General features: G+C 51.9%; 1 protein-coding gene across 9 annotated transcripts in view; it reads right to left on the bottom strand.

Moving 5' to 3' along the window:
- LOC140390360 (ras/Rap GTPase-activating protein SynGAP-like) overlaps positions 1 to 19253 on the bottom strand; it is a 1167003-nt gene that overhangs the window by 904328 nt on the left and 243422 nt on the right. For all 9 annotated transcript variants that reach the window (XM_072475456.1, XM_072475455.1, XM_072475451.1 and 6 more), the window contains exon 3: positions 8183 to 8304. In XM_072475456.1, coding sequence (XP_072331557.1) covers positions 8183 to 8304 — 122 coding nt within the window. The remainder of the gene's footprint in view (positions 1 to 8182; positions 8305 to 19253) is intronic.

Below are 19253 nucleotides of genomic sequence, written 5' to 3'. Positions count from 1 at the left end.
TCCAGTGGAAGATTTCAGAGGCTGAAACAATGCCGAACGGCATGGGGTTGTAACATACCTTCCGAAAAGTGTATTAAACGTGCAGAGCTTCCTGCTGGACTCGTCCAGTTGTATCTGCCAGAAACCATGCGCTGCATCTAGCTTCGTGAAGAATTTGGCGTGTGCTATCTCACTGGTTAGTTCCTCCCGCATCGGGATGGGGTAGTGTTCCCGCATTATGTTCTGGTTGAGATCTTTGGGATCTATACACATGCACAACTCTCCTGAGGGCTTCTTCACACAGACCATCGAGCTGACCCAGTCAGTCGGTTCCGTCACTTTGGAGATGATGCCCTGGTCTTGGAGCTCCTGCAGCTGCGGCTTTAAACGTTCCTTCAGAGGAGCCGGCACCCGGCGTGGTGCATGGATCACAGGCGTGGCATCAGGCCTGAGTCGGATCTTGTAGCAATACGACAGCGTACCCATTCCACTAAACACCTCCGGGTATTGCGCCAGGATGTCACCAATGTCAGCCTGAAGATCCACATTGGAAGAGGACACGGCATGGACTCGCTGTACGAGGTTGAGTAGCTTGCATGCATGGGCACCGAGCAGGGATGCCTCGTCAGGCTTGACAATTTCGAATTGCAGTGTGGCATTGATGGTCTTGTTGGAGACATGCAGGTGACAAGATCCTAATGCAGTGATGGCATCAAGGAGCTGGCAGGCCGGTGGAAGAATTTTGGGTTGCTTTTTAATGCGGTCAAAATCAGCTTGAGAGATGCGATTGGCTGAAGCGCCAGTGACCAGCTTGAACTGGATGCTGCATTAACGTGTACGACAGCACGCCATTCGTCCGCAGAATCCACATTGAGGATAGATAGGCGTCTTGCTGAATTTGAGGAGGCATATGCACATGTAGTGATGATGCCCACACGATATCCAGGCAGTCGTCCTCTGGATCCGTAGTGCTACCAGGTCAGAATCCAGTAGTCTTTGCTGCACACATCGAACGGGTTTGTGTTGGAAATGGAATCTCTGGCCCTGGACCGGTGGTGCAGACCTGCACAAGGCACACAGCTTGCTGTGGGTTGACACTCTACTAATCTAAGTGGGCTAACTCTAACTAACTAGACCAAAGTAGCCCTGATCCACGTGTAGAAGGTGCTAACTGATATTTACACCCTGACTGTTACTACAGTTGTCACCAATGGAAAGAGGCGGAGTGCTGATGCCTCGTGTGTTTTATAGTGGGAAACCCCCCTCTAGTGTTCTGTCTGGTGATTGGTTGTGTTCTGTCCCGTGTGTTGATTGGCTGTACTGGGTGTCTGTCACTGCCTGTCTGTATCTCATTATGTGCATGGGTGCATATCATGACACCCATAACCCGGGTCCCCTTATTGATCAAGAGCCTATATATCTCTGTTTTAAAGACACTCAGTGTCTTGGCCTCCACAGCCTTCTGCGGCAAAGAGTTCCACAGATTCACCACCCTCTGGCTGAAGGAATTCCTCCTCAGGAGAACTTGGGGATCAAGGAGCCAGTGCCAGGCCGGTTGCTGCACCTGATGGTCTGCAAGGGAATCGCGGTACTTCACTTTGTGAATGTTTACGCTCCCCAGGCTGGCCAGCAACAGACGTCTTTCTTCAAGCAAGTGTCCACTCATCTTGGCACCAATCGTCCTGGGGGGGGTGATTTAAATTGCACCCTCAGAACAAAGGACCGCCTTGGTACCCAGTGCAGCTCTCGTGCGTTGGTGAAGTTAAGGAACCTGGTCGGGTTCTTTGACTTGGTGGACGTCTGGCGGACTCCCCATCCTGACTCCAGCGTCTTCAACTTTGTGAGGCCTGGGGTTGGAGCGTCCAGAATCGACCGCCTCTACATTTCAAGGGAGTACCTGCCCCGTGTCCCGATGGCCTCTGTGCAGCAGACGCCGTGCTCGGACCACCGACTGGTGTGGGTGAGGCTCGCCCTGTCTCGCACTCAGTCGCGGTCCGCGTACTGTCATTTTACCAACCTGCTGGTGGAGGACGAGCGGTTCCTCGGCTTGCTTTGTCGCTTCTGGACCGGCTGGAGTAGGAAACGGTGAGACTTCTCCTCCTTGAGGCTTTGGTGGGACATGCGCAAGACTCACGTGCGTACCTTCTGTCAGGAGTATGCGAGGGGGTCGACAAAGAGGCTGAAATCCAGGGTCGAGGAGTTGGAGAAGGAGATGCTCGACCTGGGGTCACATCTTGGTCAGCCCAATGAATACCCGGCCCTGCGGCTGGTGTACAGAGAGAAGGGCGCGCTGCGGGACCTGCAACTTGTCGGGTGTGGTAGTATGTATTGGGGGGTCATGTGGGACTGGAAGCCCTAATGTCATTGGCTGACAGATCCCGGGTCCTGGTTGGCCGTTGACCTCAAGCTCCGCCCTGAAGGCAGAGTATAAGAAGCCGGAGTCTTCCCCCGCAGGCCAGTTTACTATCGAGCTGCGGGGGAACAGACACGCTTAATAAAGCCTCATCGACTTCACTCTATTCGTCTCATGGAGTCTTTGTGCGCTACATCGGGTCCCGGGGCACGTACGTGAGGTCGCGGATCCAGATCCTCACGGACATGGACCGTGGCTCCTCCTTCTTCTACTCGCTGGAAAAAAGGCCCGGGGTCCGTCAGCAGCTCCTTACGCTGCTGGCCGACGACAGGTCTCTTGTCTCGGATCCAGAGGAGGTTCGGGCCCAAATCTGAAGCTTCTAGAGCGTCCTCTTCTCTCCGGATCCGTCCAGCGAGGATGCTGCAGGTCGGCCCGGAGGGCGCCGGTAGGCTTGATACCCCTGTAAGCCTGGGGGAGCTGACCGGCGTCCTCGACAGCCTCCCCAGTGGCAAAACCCCAGGGCTGGACGGGCTGACCGTGGAGTTCTTCAGGGCGTACTGGGACGTCATGGGGAGCGTCTATGTGGGGGCCCTCGGGGAAAGTATCGAGACTGCGGAGATGCCCCTCTCATGGCGCAGAGCTACCATTACCTTGCTGCCAAAGAGGGGGGATCTCCGCCACCTTAAAAACTGGCATCCGGACTCCCTCCTCAGCATGGACTACAAGATTTGCACCAAGGCAATGAGTTTGCGCCTTGGCACCGTGCTGGACCACATGATTCACCCTGACTAATCCTACATGGTCCAGGGCTGCACAATCCACGACAACATTCACCTGGTCCATCATTCCCAGGGGACTGGTATGTTGAGTGCCTTCCTGTCCCTTGATCAGGAGAAGGCGTTCGACAGGGTGGATCACAAATATTTATTCGGACTGCAAATATTCGGGTTCGGGACGCAATTGTCGCCCGGATCCGACTTCTGTTCACTGCCGCAGAGAGTGTCTCGTTAAGGTTAACGGGTCCCTGACGGCGCCCCTTCGCTTTGAGAGAGGGGTACGTCAGTGCTGCCCTATGTCTGGCCAACTTCATTCTATTTGCGTGGAGCCTTTCCTGCGCCTCCTGCGGAGGAGGCTGTCAGGACTGCTCTGCGCGGGCCGGGCATTGGGGTGGTCCTTTCGGCTTACGCTGATGACGTGCTCCTCATGTTCACTCACCCTGCGGAGGATGCGAGAGTGCCAGGCTGTGTACTCCGACGCGTCCTCTGCCAGGATCAACTGGGCCAAATGTTCCGGACTCCTGGTCAGTCCATAGCAGACAGACCCCCTCCCAGAGGAGCTCAGGGGAGCTTTCACCTGGAGCAGGACCAGCCTCCTCTATTTGGGAGTCCATCTTTTCCTGGCTGAGGAATCCTGGCCGGCTAACTGGCAGGAGCTGGAGACCAAGGCCGCCGCTTGCTTGAGACGCTGGACAGGACTCCTCCGAGTGCTGACTTACAGGGGTCGAGGTCTCGTCATAAACCAGCTGATAGCCTCCACGTTGTGGTACCGGCTGGTCACTTTGACCCCTCCCCCTGACTTTGTCACAAAGGTCCAGAGAATGCTTGCAGAGTTCTTCTTGGACAAGAGACCGCACTGGGTCGCTGCTGAGGTTCTGAGCCTCCTGCTTAGGGAGGGTGGCAAGGCGCTGGCGTGCCTTCACACCCAGGTGGCGACCTCCCGCCTTCAGACCCTGGGACGATACCTTTACCGTTGAGCCTCCTCCACGATGGTGTGGCCCTGGCTACGAGTTTCTACCGCCAGGAGCACGGCCTGAATTATAATGTGCAGCTCCTGTTCATAGATCTGCAGGGTCTTCGCTACCCTCTGCAGGCGCTGCCCGTCTTTTACCAGGACCTGCTCGAAGTCTGGAACATGGTCGCCTCGCGCCGCAGCGCCCCCCCCGTCAGGAGTGGCGGCTGTCGTCAGGGAGCCGCTGCTCAGGAATCCGCACCCCCACCAATACCATTTTGAGTGGCTGGCAGAGGAGCGAGCTGCGGCTGCCGGGGTGACCAGGATCGAGGACGTGCTGGGTGGCGGAGGAGTGGGCTGGATGACACCCCACGGGTTAGCACAATGTGCAGCGGTGGACGTCCGGCTCGCAGACAATGCCATCCGGGACCTCAATATCGTCGTGCTCGGACCCGATGGCACTCGCGGTCTGGAGGGCGGGCGGGTGTGCGGTGTAATCCCGTCTTGAGCGAACCCCTGCCCGGGCGGAGTTCCACATTGGTCCCAGGCCCCCACACCTCCCTCGGGGGCTGGTGCCCCACAATCCTAGCCGCCTCGCACAAGTGCCCCCTGTTCCTTTTGGCACCGCAAGGAAGGGTTTCCTGTACGGGCTGTTGCTGCACACCCTTCACCTCCTTACCCTCGCCCGTCGCCCGGATCACGCCATGGCGTGCTTTGCTGCCGTCCGGCGGCGGAGTACCCCACTGGAGGTCCCTCTATGGAGGAGCCCTCCCCCTCAATCTTGGGGACCTGGGGTGGAGGGTGTTGCATGCAGCAGTGCTGTACAATCACTGACTGCACCGGTTCACGGACTCCCAAGATGTCTGCCATTTTTGCGGCCTTGTGGATGGCGTGGACCATGTCTCTGTTACGTGTTATCGGCTGCACACTCTTTTTAGTTTTGGCCAAATCTTTTGTTGAGGTTTTGTTTGCACTTCAGCCCCACGCTGCTGATCTACGGGCACCAGTTGCGGAGAGGGGCAGGGAAGGCTACAACCCCTTGTGAGCCTGCTCCTGGGCCTGGTGAAGCGCGCCCATTTATAGTTCCAGGCAGTGGGCGACCGAGGGGGTCGGCCGACTCGACTGTCTGCCCCTCTTCCGCGGCCGGGTGTCCCTAAAAAGGGAGCATGCGGTGTCCACGGGCAGCTTTATCATCTCCTTTCACTGCACTCCCATTGGATGTTTTCCAGTTTCTGTCGATCTTTGTTCTGTTCGGGCAGTGTCCATAACAGGATCAGCCCTTTTAGCTTTGTCCCGATGTTTGATCCCTTTCTTCTATTTTGTTCAAAGGAGTGGCCAATCCACCTGACCTGCAAACCTCTGGAGTGTGGAAGAAACCTGAGCACCCGGAAGAAACCCGCGCAGACACGGGGCCAACGTGCCGACCCCACAGTTGGTGGTGGTGGGGGGGTGTGGGGGTTGGTGATGGTTGGGGGGGGGGGTGGCCGAGGGGAATGGTAGGTGAGAGGGGTGGGGAGGGGGGGGTAGGGTGAGAGGTTGGGTTGGTGGTGGTGGAGGGGTGGGGGGGGAAGAGATGGTGGGGGGGGGGGGTTGGTAGAGGGAGGGGATGGTGGCGGGGGTAAGGTTGATGGGGGAGAGAGGTGGGGGGAGGGGGAGAGGTGTGAGGTTTGGAGGGGGGCAAGAGGTGGGCAGGGGAATTCCCAACAGTTCCTGGATCGTGAGGGTGAGAAGGGCGATTAAAGTTGGAATGGGGTTCCCCACCTCCCCTCTCCACCGCCTTAGGCCCAAGTCTGATTGATCTCGGCTTCTCCCGTTAATGGGAACCCTTCCCACCAACCTGAACATCAAAGTTGGGGGGGGGGGGGGGGGGGGGGGCGGGGGATGGCCCTGAAGTGGTCGACAACTGGCCATTTAGCAAGGCCGAGGAGGGAGTGGGAAACCAGGCTGAGAATTCAACCTTCCATCCAGGCCTCATAGGCCTGGGAAAGCACTGATCTGGCGTGTCGGATCCAGCCACTCCTCCTTGGGGTGCAATTTCCCTCCTCTTCCAACCCCCCTCCACACCTCACCGGTATAGGACATACAGTGCAGAAGCAGGCCATTCGGCCCATCGAGTCTGCACCGACCCACTTAAGCCCTCACTTCCACCCTAACCCCATAACCCAATAACCCCTCCTCACCTTTTTGGTCACGAAGGGGCAATTTATCATGGCCAATCCACCTAACCTGCACGTCTTTGGACTGTGGGAGGAAACCGGAGCACCCGGAGGAAACCCACGCAGACACAGGGAGAACGTTCCGACTCCGCACAGACGGTGACCCAGTGGGGAATCGAACCTGGGACCCTGGCGCTGTGAAGCCACAGTGCTATCCACTTGTGCTGCCGTGCTGCCCGGCATCTAGCGGTGTGGATCAATCGTTAACCTCGACCGACTTCCCCCATCATTAACTAAGGGTTCAGCATGATAGGAAAGTAGGAGGTGTGGGCCTGGACCCCCCCATCAGTGGGTGAAGCGGTACAGCTGGAAATCGGACATTCCACCCACACCTCCTGGGCTAAATGTTTGCGACACCGATTAAATGGCCAAATCTAAAGGCTTGTGTTAATGATCCAGAGAACGGAATGGGCTGGGATTTCATGCCGGGGGGGGGGCATTGAGGGAGTTAGGACAAGCCTGCCTCCGCTGGCCCTGGAAGCCACAACACAGCTTTGCCTCCCAACCCCACCAGCCCACCCTCCCCCCAACACAACAGACACACACTGCTGCAGACTATCCCCACTTCAAGTGTCGCCAACCACTCCGATGACTGCCATCTCTTCCGGCCCAGCAGAGCCGGCTGGGAGGGAAGGGCATTCCCGGGTGCGCAGCAGTAACCAGACCAGCATACCCCCTAATACCACTTCAAATCCAGGCTGCCCCCCCACGGTGGCTGGTCTGGTTACTGCTGCCCAGTGTGTGTCAAAGTCCCCCCCACGACCACCCAACCCTCGCCAGTGGGGGAAATGCCAGCAACAGTGGTTGTTGATTGGTGAGGTGACAGCCTCAATTGGTCGGAATGCATGTGGGCTACCCCATCACCCCCCTCGCCCTCTGGACCTCACCTGACCTCTGCTCTGCCACCGGTTAAATACCAGACCCATCCGATTCTACACCCCCTCCCCCCACCCCCCACCCTGCCCCGCCAACCCATTCCCAAAGGAGGGGCTGGTGCGAAACCTCCAGCTCCACAGTCCGAATCGGCCAATCCGAGCGCTTTTGAATTCAGTTTCAGACGAAAATTAAAGTAAAGTTGACGGATGAAAACATGATTTTGTTCGAATTGTCTTTAAAAAGGAAAAACAACAACAACAACTGGCTCTCGCAGCTCCCTTGAGCGGACGCTGAGCTGCCGTTCCTGGCGGGCCTGGTCGGGCCCGGCTGTGGTGCCAGGCTCTGCCCAACGCAGCTGGCTCTTACTTGCCCCTCAGGAGCGATGGAGAGGGTCGCTCCCCTGTATCGGACGGCGGGCATGTTGCGGGTCAGGACCACCCAGCTCCTGGGGATGGGTGGTAGAGGGCCAGCTCCTGGGGATGAGTGGTAGAGGGTCAGCCCCTGGGGATGGGTGGTAGAGGGCCAGCCCCTGGGGATGGGTGGTAGAGGGCCAGCCCTGGGGATGGGTGGTAGAGGGCCAGCCCCTGGGGATGGGTGGTAGAGGGCCAGCCCCTGGGGATGGGTGGTAGAGGGCCAGCCCTGGGGATGGGTGGTAGAGGGTCAGCCCCTGGGGATGGGTGGTAGAGGGTCAGCCCCTGGGGATGGGTGGTAGAGGGCCAGCCCCTGGGGATGGGTGGTAGAGGGCCAGCCCTGGGGATGGGTGGTAGAGGGCCAGCCCCTGGGGATGGGTGGTAGAGGGCCAGCCCTGGGGATGGGTGGTAGAGGGCCACCCCTGGGGATGGGTGGTAGAGGGCCAGCCCTGGGGATGGGTGGTAGAGGGCCACCCCTGGCAGCAGCCCCCCACGTCCCCACGGTGGACAGCCAAACCAATGGTGCGCACGGCTCGCCATCAGGCAGCATTCCTTCCACGCTCCCCTCTCCCCACCCTCACCCCAGCCCCTCCCCGAACCTGCTCCCCCACCCCACCTACCTCTTCCTCGTCTAACATAAGAAGCTGGTTTCCGGAGATGACGCAGAACTTAGGATTCCAGACGGGGCGATCGTAGGGTAACTGGTTGTAGGAGATTCGATGGGTTGGTGGTCCTCGCACATCTGCAAGAAGAGGCGACAGAAAGTTATTCGCTCGGATGGAGAAGGGCAGTGCTTCCCGTTTTTCTTCAAATTCCCCATTGATTGGCTCCTCTCTTCCCTTCCCTGGACCGTGCTTCTATCGGGTCACGAATGTGAAGTACAGTCAGGCCCCCCCACCCCCCGGCCCCCCCCCCCCCCCGGGCATCCTGACCAACATTCATTCACCCCTCAACCCGTGGTCACCGAAGGAACATTACCTGGCCGTGGTAACCATTGCCGCTTGTGAGGGCCTGCTGTGCGGATATTGGCTGATGCGTTTCCTACATTACAAAGGTGGACTGCTCTTCAAAAGTATATTAAGGCGTTAAAATTCCTTTCAACCTGCAAGGCCAACCAAATGTTTTTCTTTCAGATCAACTTGACAATGGGTCCCCCTGATGCGGCTGCCCCATCTCGGGGGGTCGGGGAATACACAAACCAGGCGTGGCCTACCCAGCCTCTCTAGTCAAGGGCATTCAGCCTCTGATCTCCGGGTAAGCGTTCTCCAAGGCGGCCTTCAGGACCCGCGACAACGCAGAATCGCCGAGCAGAAGCTTATAGCCAAGTTCCGCACACATGAGTGCGGCCTCAACTGGGACCTGGGATTCATGTCGCATTACATTCATCCCCCACCATCTGGCCTGCGAAATCCCACCAACTGTCCTGGCTTGACACAATTCACACCTCTTTAACCAGGGGTTACCCCATCTCTGGATCTGTAAAGATTTAATTACCTGGAAATTCTCGCATTCAAAGCATTGTCTTGCATCTTTGAATCTGTCTATATATATGTTTCTGAAACATACCTCTTCATTCACCTGAGGGAGGAGCAGCGCTCCGAAAGCTAGTGTTTGAAACAAACCCTTTGGACTTTAACCTGGTGTTGTAAGACTTTTTACTGTGCTCACCCCAGTCCAATGCCGGCATCTCCACATCGGATCAAATGAAGACAGTGTAATCATAGATTATCATAGAATTTACAGTGCAGAAGGAGGCCATTCGGCCCATCAAGTCTGCACCGGCTCTTGGAAAGAGCACCCTACCCAAGGTCAACATCTCCACCCTATCCCCATAACCCAGTAACCCCACCCAACACTAAGGGCAACTTTAGACACTAAGGGCAATTTATCATGGCCAATCCACCTAACCTGCACATCTTTGGACTGTGGGAGGAAACCGGAGCACCCGGAGGAAACCCACGCACACACGGAGAGGATGTGCAGACTCCGCACAGACAGTGACCCAAGCTGGAATCGAACCTGGGACCCTGGAGCTGTGAAGCAATTGTGCTACCCACAATGCTACCGTGCTGCCCTAATAGGTAATCAACCTATTTCCACAGAAAGGGCAAGGTGGTAGAGCTCACTGTTCCTCGGAATCGATGAAGCGGGCAGGATTGACGCAAAGGGGATGTTTGTTAAGCGGGAAAGGAGGAGAGAGTTCGGCAGCCACAGTGAAGGAGGGGAATTGGAGTGGGAGGGAGCTGAGGTGAGTTTTAAGCACTGGTGTGGACTGAATGGGCTGATTCCGCAGTTTAAATTCCAGGAAGCTCCCATCAACAACACTCAGGAAGCTCGACAGCGCCCAGGTAAAAAGCAGCCCGCTTGCGGGTTCCTCTTCCACAAATATTCACTCCCTCCACCACCAGACGCCAGCAGGACAAGTCTTAAGTGCAGCCTCGGCAGAGAGAAACTCTCTGAGGCCAAAAAGCCCCGACAAACTGCTGTTGAATAGTGGGGTGCTTCTCAGTGCGACACCCCGCTAAGCGGGTCCAAACCCGACATAGGTTTCTTTTCCCGTTCAGTCACCCCTTCTTACAGAAGCCGGTTCACCCAGCCAGCCACCCTGCTGGCTACACCTGACCCCTGGAAGGGTGGATGTTATGCCCCATTTCTATAAGGCTTTGGTTAGTGTGGTGTGTGTATAATTACTGATAATTCACCAGTGCACTGTGTTATGTTATTAACCCTGTGGGCTCTACCTATGGGACATTGTGTGGCTTCACCCACAGGGGATATGTTGGGGCATGTCCGGGCTCTGCCCATGGCTCCGCCCCCTTTACAGGAAGTGAGCTGCCGACCAGCGGGGCCGCCTTCAGTGTTGTACCGGTCACAGGCAGGCTGAGTTCTAAGCTGATTAAAACCACGGTCTACTTCTCCACGTGTCTTCGAGTGAATTGATGGTCGCATCAGTTAGACCTCATTCAGCGTTGGACTCTGCGCCTTGGTAACTTTATATTCACCATGGCAGAAGGGCAGCACAGGTTCATCAGAACCTGCTGAAAGGGTTAAATTATAATGACAAGTTACACAGATTGAGCAGGCCTGTCCTCGAATAAAGACGGTCGAGGAACAATCTAACTGAAGCGTTTAAGATGATTAAAGGACTTGATATTACTGATAGGGAGAAACCATTTCCTCGGGTTGGTCGAGTCCCAGAAGAGCAGAGCAGAACGTTAAAATTAGAGTGAGGTCACTCAGGGCAGCACGGTAGCACAGGGGTTAGCACTGTTGCTTCACGGCTCCTGGGTCCCAGGTTCGATTCCCGGCTTGGGTCACTGTCTGTGCGGAGTCTGCACGTTCTCCCCGTGTCTGCGTGGGTTTCCTCCGGATTCTCCGGTTTCCTCCCACAAGTCCCGAAAGACGTGCTGTTAGGCGGATTGGACATTGTGAATTCTCTCTCTGTGACCCGAACAGGCGCCGGAATGTGGCGACTAGGGGCTTTTCACAGTAACTTCATTGCAGTGTTAACGTAAGCCTACTTGTGGCAATAAAGATTATTATTAAGGAGAGATGTTGGGAAGCACTTCCTTGCAGAAAGGGGAGTGAAAGTCTGAGACCCTCTCTCCACAAAGGTTTTGTTGAGGTTGCTGAGGCCAGGGTCACGTCAACATGTCCATATTGAGATTGATAAGACTTTTATTCAGCAAGAGCATTGATGATTGCTGAACCAAGGTGAGCACAGGGAGCTTAGGCCCAGATCAGCTATGTGGGGTCTCCGGCAGCAGGTGGCGATGGTGGGAGAAGAGCACCGAGCAGAGGGAATCTAGTCAGCAACCCCGGGGGACACGAAGCAGCGTGTTTGACAAGCTGAGGGACCAAGCTGAATGCAAGGGAGGCAGCGGCCAGGACAAAGTCAGGTATTGTGAGTCGCGGGAACGGAGGGCAGCTTGAAGCCCGTGAGAGCAGCTGAAGAGCCAGGAAGGGGAATTAGCAACCAGTCAGAGTGACAGGCAGTGTCCCTGAGGCTGCGGAGCAGGACTACAGACAGGAGCTGGGCAGCAGGAGCTGCTGAGGAGCCAAGGCCCCGTCTACGATAGAAATCTGAGGCTGGATTCTCCGATTGTGAGGCTATGTCCTCACGCCTGCGTGAGAACGGTGGCTTTTTTACGACCGACAATTCGGCGCAAAACGGCCACCAATCCTCCGTTTGGCTGAGGGCTAGCAGCCCGGCTCTAGGTGTCAATAACGCCTGGAGAATTGCTGGATCCGTGGCCACGCGTGTGCACGGCGGCGGCTACAGCGGCCACACCGTGCAACATGGCGCCGGCCCCGCGCAGACCCGACCTGCAAAATCGTGCCCGCCCCCCCCTTCGGCCAGCTCGCAACTCCCGGACCACTCCCCAACAGTGCCCCCAGCCAAAGTCTCCCCTGCCCGCGGAGGGGCCCTCCCCCGGCTGTGGAGGCACTGGACTGAGTCCGCAGCTGCCACGCCGAGTTCCCGACGGGTGAGACCATGAGAGAACCCCGCCGTCGGGAACTCGGCCTTTCGGGGGCGGAGCATCGGGGGTTGGGCGCCAGGCAACGTCCTGAGGCCGTCGATACGGCGCGCGGCATACTCCTAGCGTACGCCGCTTTGGAGGGCGGAGCATCGCGAAAACTGCGCTGCCCCCGATTCCATTGGAAACGGGGATTCTCCGGCCGATCTCCGAACGCGATTTGAGACAAAACAGTGAACAGGAACAGAGACCAAAGGAAAGGCGAGGGAAGGCTTTGGGAAGGATTGAGTGGAGCTCAATCGCTGTCGGGGGCTGGTTCGAAAGGCCTGCTTCTGGGCCTACGTGATTCTGCATAGTGGCGGCAAAAGAATTTAAGTGCAATTTAACCTAACCCAACTCATGATGACCAACAGGATCTGTGGCCAAAGACATTGCCCAGTTTTACTCTTCTTTGAGTTCTGTGGAGATGAAGATTGGATGACATGTTAAACCAGAACTCCACCCAGTTCCACGGGATGTCTGCCCAGCGAGTTAGGTTAACATTACACCCAGAGTGTATGACAAAACACAGATATACATGCAGGTTTCCCAGCCGTAGAAACATACGTAGACCCACACAGAATCCACGCACAAATGTACAAAGGTAACAAACCCACAAATATGCTCTCAAATGCCCATACGGTGGCACAGTGGTTAGCACTGCTGCCTCCCAGTGCCAGGAACCCAGGTTCAATTCCAGCCTTGGGCGTCTGACTGTGTGGAGTATGTACCTGCTTCCCCGTGTCATCATGGGTTTCCTCCGGGTGCTCCGGTTTCCTCCCACAGTCCAAAGATGTGCAGGTTAGGTGGATTGGCCGTGCTAAATTGCCCTGAGTGTCCAAAGCATGCGCAGGTTAGCTTAAGGAGTTATTGGGTTGCGGCTGAGGAGTGAGCTTGGGTGGAATGCTCTTTCAGAGGTTAAGTGCAGACTCGATGGGCTGAATGGCCTCCTTCTGTACTATAGGAATTCTATGATTATATATGTAGACATGTCCACAAATATCTCGAGATACGTAATTAGCACACATGGGGGATCACACACGCTGGAATTTGTGAATGCCTGCACACCTACTTGTAAGTTTGCTTATTTCAAAATAAATTTAGATGACCCAACTCTTATTTTTCCAATTAAGGGGCAATTTAGCATTGCAAATCCATATACCCTGCATATGGTTGGAGGGTTGTAGACCCACACAGACACGGGGAGAATGTGCAAACTCCACACGGACAGTGAGCCGGGGACGGGATCAAACCGGGGTCCTCAGCGCCGTGAGACAGCAGTGCTAACCACTGCGCCACCGTGCTGCCGCTGTAAGTTTGCTTTCAACGGTCAGTCATGCATTGATGAGTCGTTAAAAAAATTAAGGTTGTCCCATTTAAGACTGAGATAAGGAGAAACGTTTTCTCCCAGACGGTCGATGGCCTGTGAAACTCACTGCCCCAGAGAGCAGTGGCAGCTGGGTCACTGAATGTAGTCAAGGCGGAGTTCGGTTTTTGGGGCCCGGTTGCAGACAGGAAAAGGGGGTCGGGGTCAGAATCAAGGCAGCCGTGATCGTCCCAGAGGTCCGAGCAGGCTCGAGGAGCCATAGGGTCTAAGCCCCGCTCTGAAAATGAAATGAAAATGGCTTATAGTCACAAGTAGGCTTCAAATGAAGTTACTGTGAAAAGCCCCTAGTCGCCACATTCCGGCACCTGTTCGGGGAGGCTGGTACGGGAATTGAACCGTGCTGCTGGCCTGCCTTGGTCTGCTTTCAAAGCCAGTGATTTAGCCCTGTGCTGAACAGCCCTCTTCTTACAGTCATACTCATCTGTATATCTGTGGTTTTGTGGGGCATATCTGAGCATAGATACAAGCCCATGCTCCGAATACTTCTGACTGTGCCGAGTCAGGGACAAGTTGAAGCCAGCTGTGAATTCTTCAGCCCACTTCAGTAATCTGCGCGTCGCTGATTGTTAAAAGGGTGGGAGTGGGCTGGAAATTAAGTGGAGCAAGGAGCCAACACACATGGGTCTAATGTGCCTTCATCACTCATCCATCTTGATTAGAGGACTTTCACTGGCTCCTCATTGCACCGAAAGACATTGAAGTTAATTATTATCAGCAAGCTCACAGGGCTGCTTCGAGACAGGAGCACACAATTCTGCCCTCCCTGTCTATGCAGCGCAAGTGCCGAAAAACCGTCTAAGCAGTTTGCAGAAGGAGTGGAGTGGGGAATCAGCAATCAAACAGTCAGAACCACACACTTCCTCATGGGAATACGCTGAGCTGCAACAGATAATCAGCACAGAACCAATCAAAACAGCCACATACCTGGCTGCTCGGAGGAGAGAGTTACAGACTGGAATCTAATCGAGGGGTTCAGATGGTTTATATATAGAATAATGGATACCTGGGAGTGAGTTACAGACTGGAATCTAATCGAGGGGTTCAGATGGTTTATATATAGAATAATGGATACCTGGGAGTGAGTTACAGACTGGAATCTAATCGAGGGGTTCAGATGGTTTATATATAGAATACTGGATACCTGGGAGTGAGTTACAGACTGGAATCTAATCGTGGGGTTCAGATGGTTTATATATAGAATAATGGATACCTGGGAGTGAGTTACAGACTGGTATCTAATCGAGGGGTTCAGATAGTTTCTATATAGAATAATGGATACCTGGGAGTGAGTTACAGACTGGAATCTAATCGTGGGGTTCAGATGGTTTATATATAGAATAATGGATACCTGGGAGTGAGTTACAGGCTGGAATCTAATCGAAGGGTTCAGATGGTTTATATATAGAATAATGGATACCTGGGAGTGAGTTACAGACTGGAATCTAATCGAGGGGTTCAGATGGTTTACATATAGAATACTGGATACCTGGGAGTGAGTTACAGACTGGAATCTAATCGTGGGGTTCAGATGGTTTATATATAGAATAATGGATACCTGGGAGTGAGTTACAGACTGGTATCTAATCGAGGGGTTCAGATAGTTTCTATATAGAATAATGGATACCTGGGAGTGAGTTACAGACTGGAATCTAATCGTGGGGTTCAGATGGTTTATATATAGAATAATGGATACCTGGGAGTGAGTTACAGACTGGAATCTAATCGAGGGGTTCAGATGGTTTATATATAGAATAATGGATACCTGGGAGTGAGTTACAGACTGGAATCTAATCGTGGGGTTCAGATGGTTTATATATAGAATAATGGATACCTGGGAGTGAGTTACAGACTGGTATCTAATCGAGGGGTTCAGATAGTTTCTATATAGAATAATGGATACCTGGGAGTGAGTTACAGACTGGAATCTAATCGTGGGGTTCAGATGGTTTATATATAGAATAATGGATACCTGGGAGTGAGTTACAGACTGGAATCTAATCGAGGGGTCCAGATGGTTTATATATAGAATAATGGATACCTGGGGGTGAGTTACAGACTGGTATCTAATCGAGGGGTTCAGATAGTTTCTATATAGAATAATGGATACCTGGGAGTGAGTTACAGACTGGAATCTAATCGAGGGGTTCAGATGGTTTATATATAGAATAATGGATACCTGGGGGTGAGTTACAGACTGGTATCTAATCGAGGGGTTCAGATAGTTTCTATATAGAATAATGGATACCTGGGAGTGAGTTACAGACTGGAATCTAATCGAGGGGTTCAGATGGTTTATATATAGAATAATGGATACCTGGGAGTGAGTTACAGACTGGAATCTAATCGAGGGGTTCAGATGGTTTATATATAGAATAACGGATACCTGGGGGTGAGTTACAGACTGGTATCTAATCGAGGGGTTCAGATAGTTTCTATATAGAATAATGGATACCTGGGAGTGAGTTACAGACTGGAATCTAATCGAGGGGTCCAGATGGTTTATATATAGAATAATGGATACCTGGGGGTGAGTTACAGACTGGTATCTAATCGAGGGGTTCAGATAGTTTCTATATAGAATAATGGATACCTGGGAGTGAGTTACAGACTGGAATCTAATCGAGGGGTTCAGATGGTTTATATATAGAATAATGGATACCTGGGGGTGAGTTACAGACTGGTATCTAATCGAGGGGTTCAGATAGTTTCTATATAGAATAATGGATACCTGGGAGTGAGTTACAGACTGGAATTTAATCGAGGGGTTCAGATGGTTTATATATAGAATAATGGATACCTGGGAGTGAGTTACAGACTGGAATCTAATCGAGGGGTTCAGATGGTTTATATATAGAATAATGGATACCTGGGGGTGAGTTACAGACTGGTATCTAATCGAGGGGTTCAGATAGTTTCTAGATAGAATAATGGATACCTGGGAGTGAGTTACAGACTGGAATCTAATCGAGGGGTTCAGATGGTTTATATATAGAATAATGGACACCGGGGACTGAGTTACAGACTGGAATCTAATCGAGGGGTTCAGGTGGTTTATATATAGAATAATGGATACCTGGGAGTGAGTTACAGACTGGAATCTAATCGAGGGGTTCAGATGGTTTATATATAGAATAATGGATACCTGGGAGTGAGTTACAGACTGGAATCTAATCGAGGGGTTCAGATGGTTTATATATAGAATAATGGATACCTGGGGGTGAGTTACAGACTGGTATCTAATCGAGGGGTTCAGATGGTTTATATATAGAATAATGGATACCTGGGAGTGAGTTACAGACTGGAATGTAATCGAGGGGTTCAGATGGTTTATATATAGAATAATGGATACCTGGCAGTGAGTTACAGACTGGAATCTAATCGAGGGGTTCAGATGGTTTATATATAGAATAATGGACACCGGGGACTGAGTTACAGACTGGAATCTAATCGAGGGGTTCAGGTGGTTTATATATAGAATAATGGATACCTGGGAGTGAGTTACAGACTGGAATCTAATCGAGGGGTTCAGATGGTTTATATATAGAATAATGGATACCTGGGAGTGAGTTACAGACTGGAATCTAATCGAGGGGTTCAGATGGTTTATATATAGAATAATGGATACCTGGGGGTGAGTTACAGACTGGTATCTAATCGAGGGGTTCAGATGGTTTATATATAGAATAATGGATACCTGGGAGTGAGTTACAGACTGGAATGTAATCGAGGGGTTCAGATGGTTTATATATAGAATAATGGATACCTGGCAGTGAGTTACAGACTGGAATCTAATCGAGGGGTTCAGATGGTTTATATATAGAATAATGGATACCTGGGGGTGAGTAACAGACTGGTATCTAATTGAGGGGTTCAGATGGTTTATATATAGAATAATGGATACCTGGCAGTGAGTTACAGACTGGAATCTAACCGAGGGGTTCAGATGGTTTATATATAGAATAATGGATACCTGGCAGTGAGTTACAGACTGGAATCTAATCGAGGAGTTCAGATGGTTTATATAGAGAATAATGGATACCTGGCAGTGAGTTACAGACTGGAATCTAATCGAGGGGTTCAGATGGTTTATATATAGAATAATGGATACCTGGGAGTGAGTTACAGACTGGAATCTAATCGAGGGGATCAGGTGGTTTATATATAGAATAATGGATACCTGGCAGTGAGTTACAGACTGGAATCTAACCGAGGGGTTCAGATGGTTTATATATAGAATAATGGATACCTGGCAGTGAGTTACAGACTGGAATCTAATCGAGGGCTCAGATGGTTTATATAGAGAATAATGGATACCTGGGAGTGAGATACAGACTGGAATCTAATCCAGGGGTTCAGATGGTTTATATATAGAATAATGGATACATGGGGGTGAGTAACAGACTGGTATCTAATTGAGGGGTTCAGATGGTTTATATATAGAATAATGGATACCCGGAAGTGACTTACAGACTGGAATCTAATCGAGGGGTTCAGATGGTTTATATATAGAATAATGGATACCTGGCAGTGAGTTACAGACTGGAATCTAACCGAGGGGTTCAGATGGTTTATATATAGAATAATGGATACCTGGCAGTGAGTTACAGACTGGAATCTAATCGAGGGCTCAGATGGTTTATATAGAGAATAATGGATACCTGGGAGTGAGATACAGACTGGAATCTAATCGAGGGGTTCAGATGGTTTATATATAGAATAATGGATACCTGAGAATGAGTTACAGACTGGAATCTAATCGAGGGGTTCAGATGGTTTATATATAGAATAATGGATCCCTGGGAGTGAGTTACAGACTGGAATCTAATCGAGGGGTTCAGATGGTTTATATATAGAATAATGGATACCCGGAAGTGACTTACAGACTGGAATCTAATCGAGGGGTTCAGATGGTTTATATATAGAATAATGGATACCTGGGAGTGAGTTACAGACTGGAATCTAATCGAGGGGTTTAGATGGTTTATATATAGAATAATGGATACCTGGGAGTGAGTTACCACTGGAATCTAATCGAGGGGTTCAGCTGGTTTATATATAGAATAATGGATACCTGGGAGTGAGTTACACACTGGAATCTAATCGAGGGGTTCAGATGGTTTATATATAGAATAATGGACACCCGGAAGTGACTTACAGACTGGAATCTAATCGAGGGGTTCAGATGGTTTATATATAGAATAATGGATACCTGGGAGTGAGTTACAGACTGGAATCTAATCGAGGGGTACAGATGGTTTATATATATAATAGTGGATACCTGGGAGTGAGTTACACACTGAAATCTAATCGAGGGGTTCACATGGTTTATATATAGAATAATGGATACCTGGGAGTGAGTTACACACTGGAATCTAATCGAGGGGTTCAGATGCTTTATATATAGAATAATGGATACCTGGGGGTGAGTTACAGACTGGTATCTAATCGAGGGGTTCAGATAGTTTCTAGATAGAATAATGGATACCTGGGAGTGAGTTACAGACTGGAATCTAATCGAGGGGTTCAGATGGTTTATATATAGAATAATGGACACCGGGGACTGAGTTACAGACTGGAATCTAATCGAGGGGTTCAGGTGGTTTATATATAGAATAATGGATACCTGGGAGTGAGTTACAGACTGGAATCTAATCGAGGGGTTCAGATGGTTTATATATAGAATAATGGATACCTGGGAGTGAGTTACAGACTGGAATCTAATCGAGGGGTTCAGATGGTTTATATATAGAATAATGGATACCTGGGGGTGAGTTACAGACTGGTATC

This window comes from Scyliorhinus torazame, chromosome 14 (assembly GCF_047496885.1).
Source record: "Scyliorhinus torazame isolate Kashiwa2021f chromosome 14, sScyTor2.1, whole genome shotgun sequence".
Lineage (NCBI taxonomy): Eukaryota > Metazoa > Chordata > Chondrichthyes > Carcharhiniformes > Scyliorhinidae > Scyliorhinus > Scyliorhinus torazame.
This window is presented reverse-complemented; position numbering and strand designations above follow the sequence as displayed.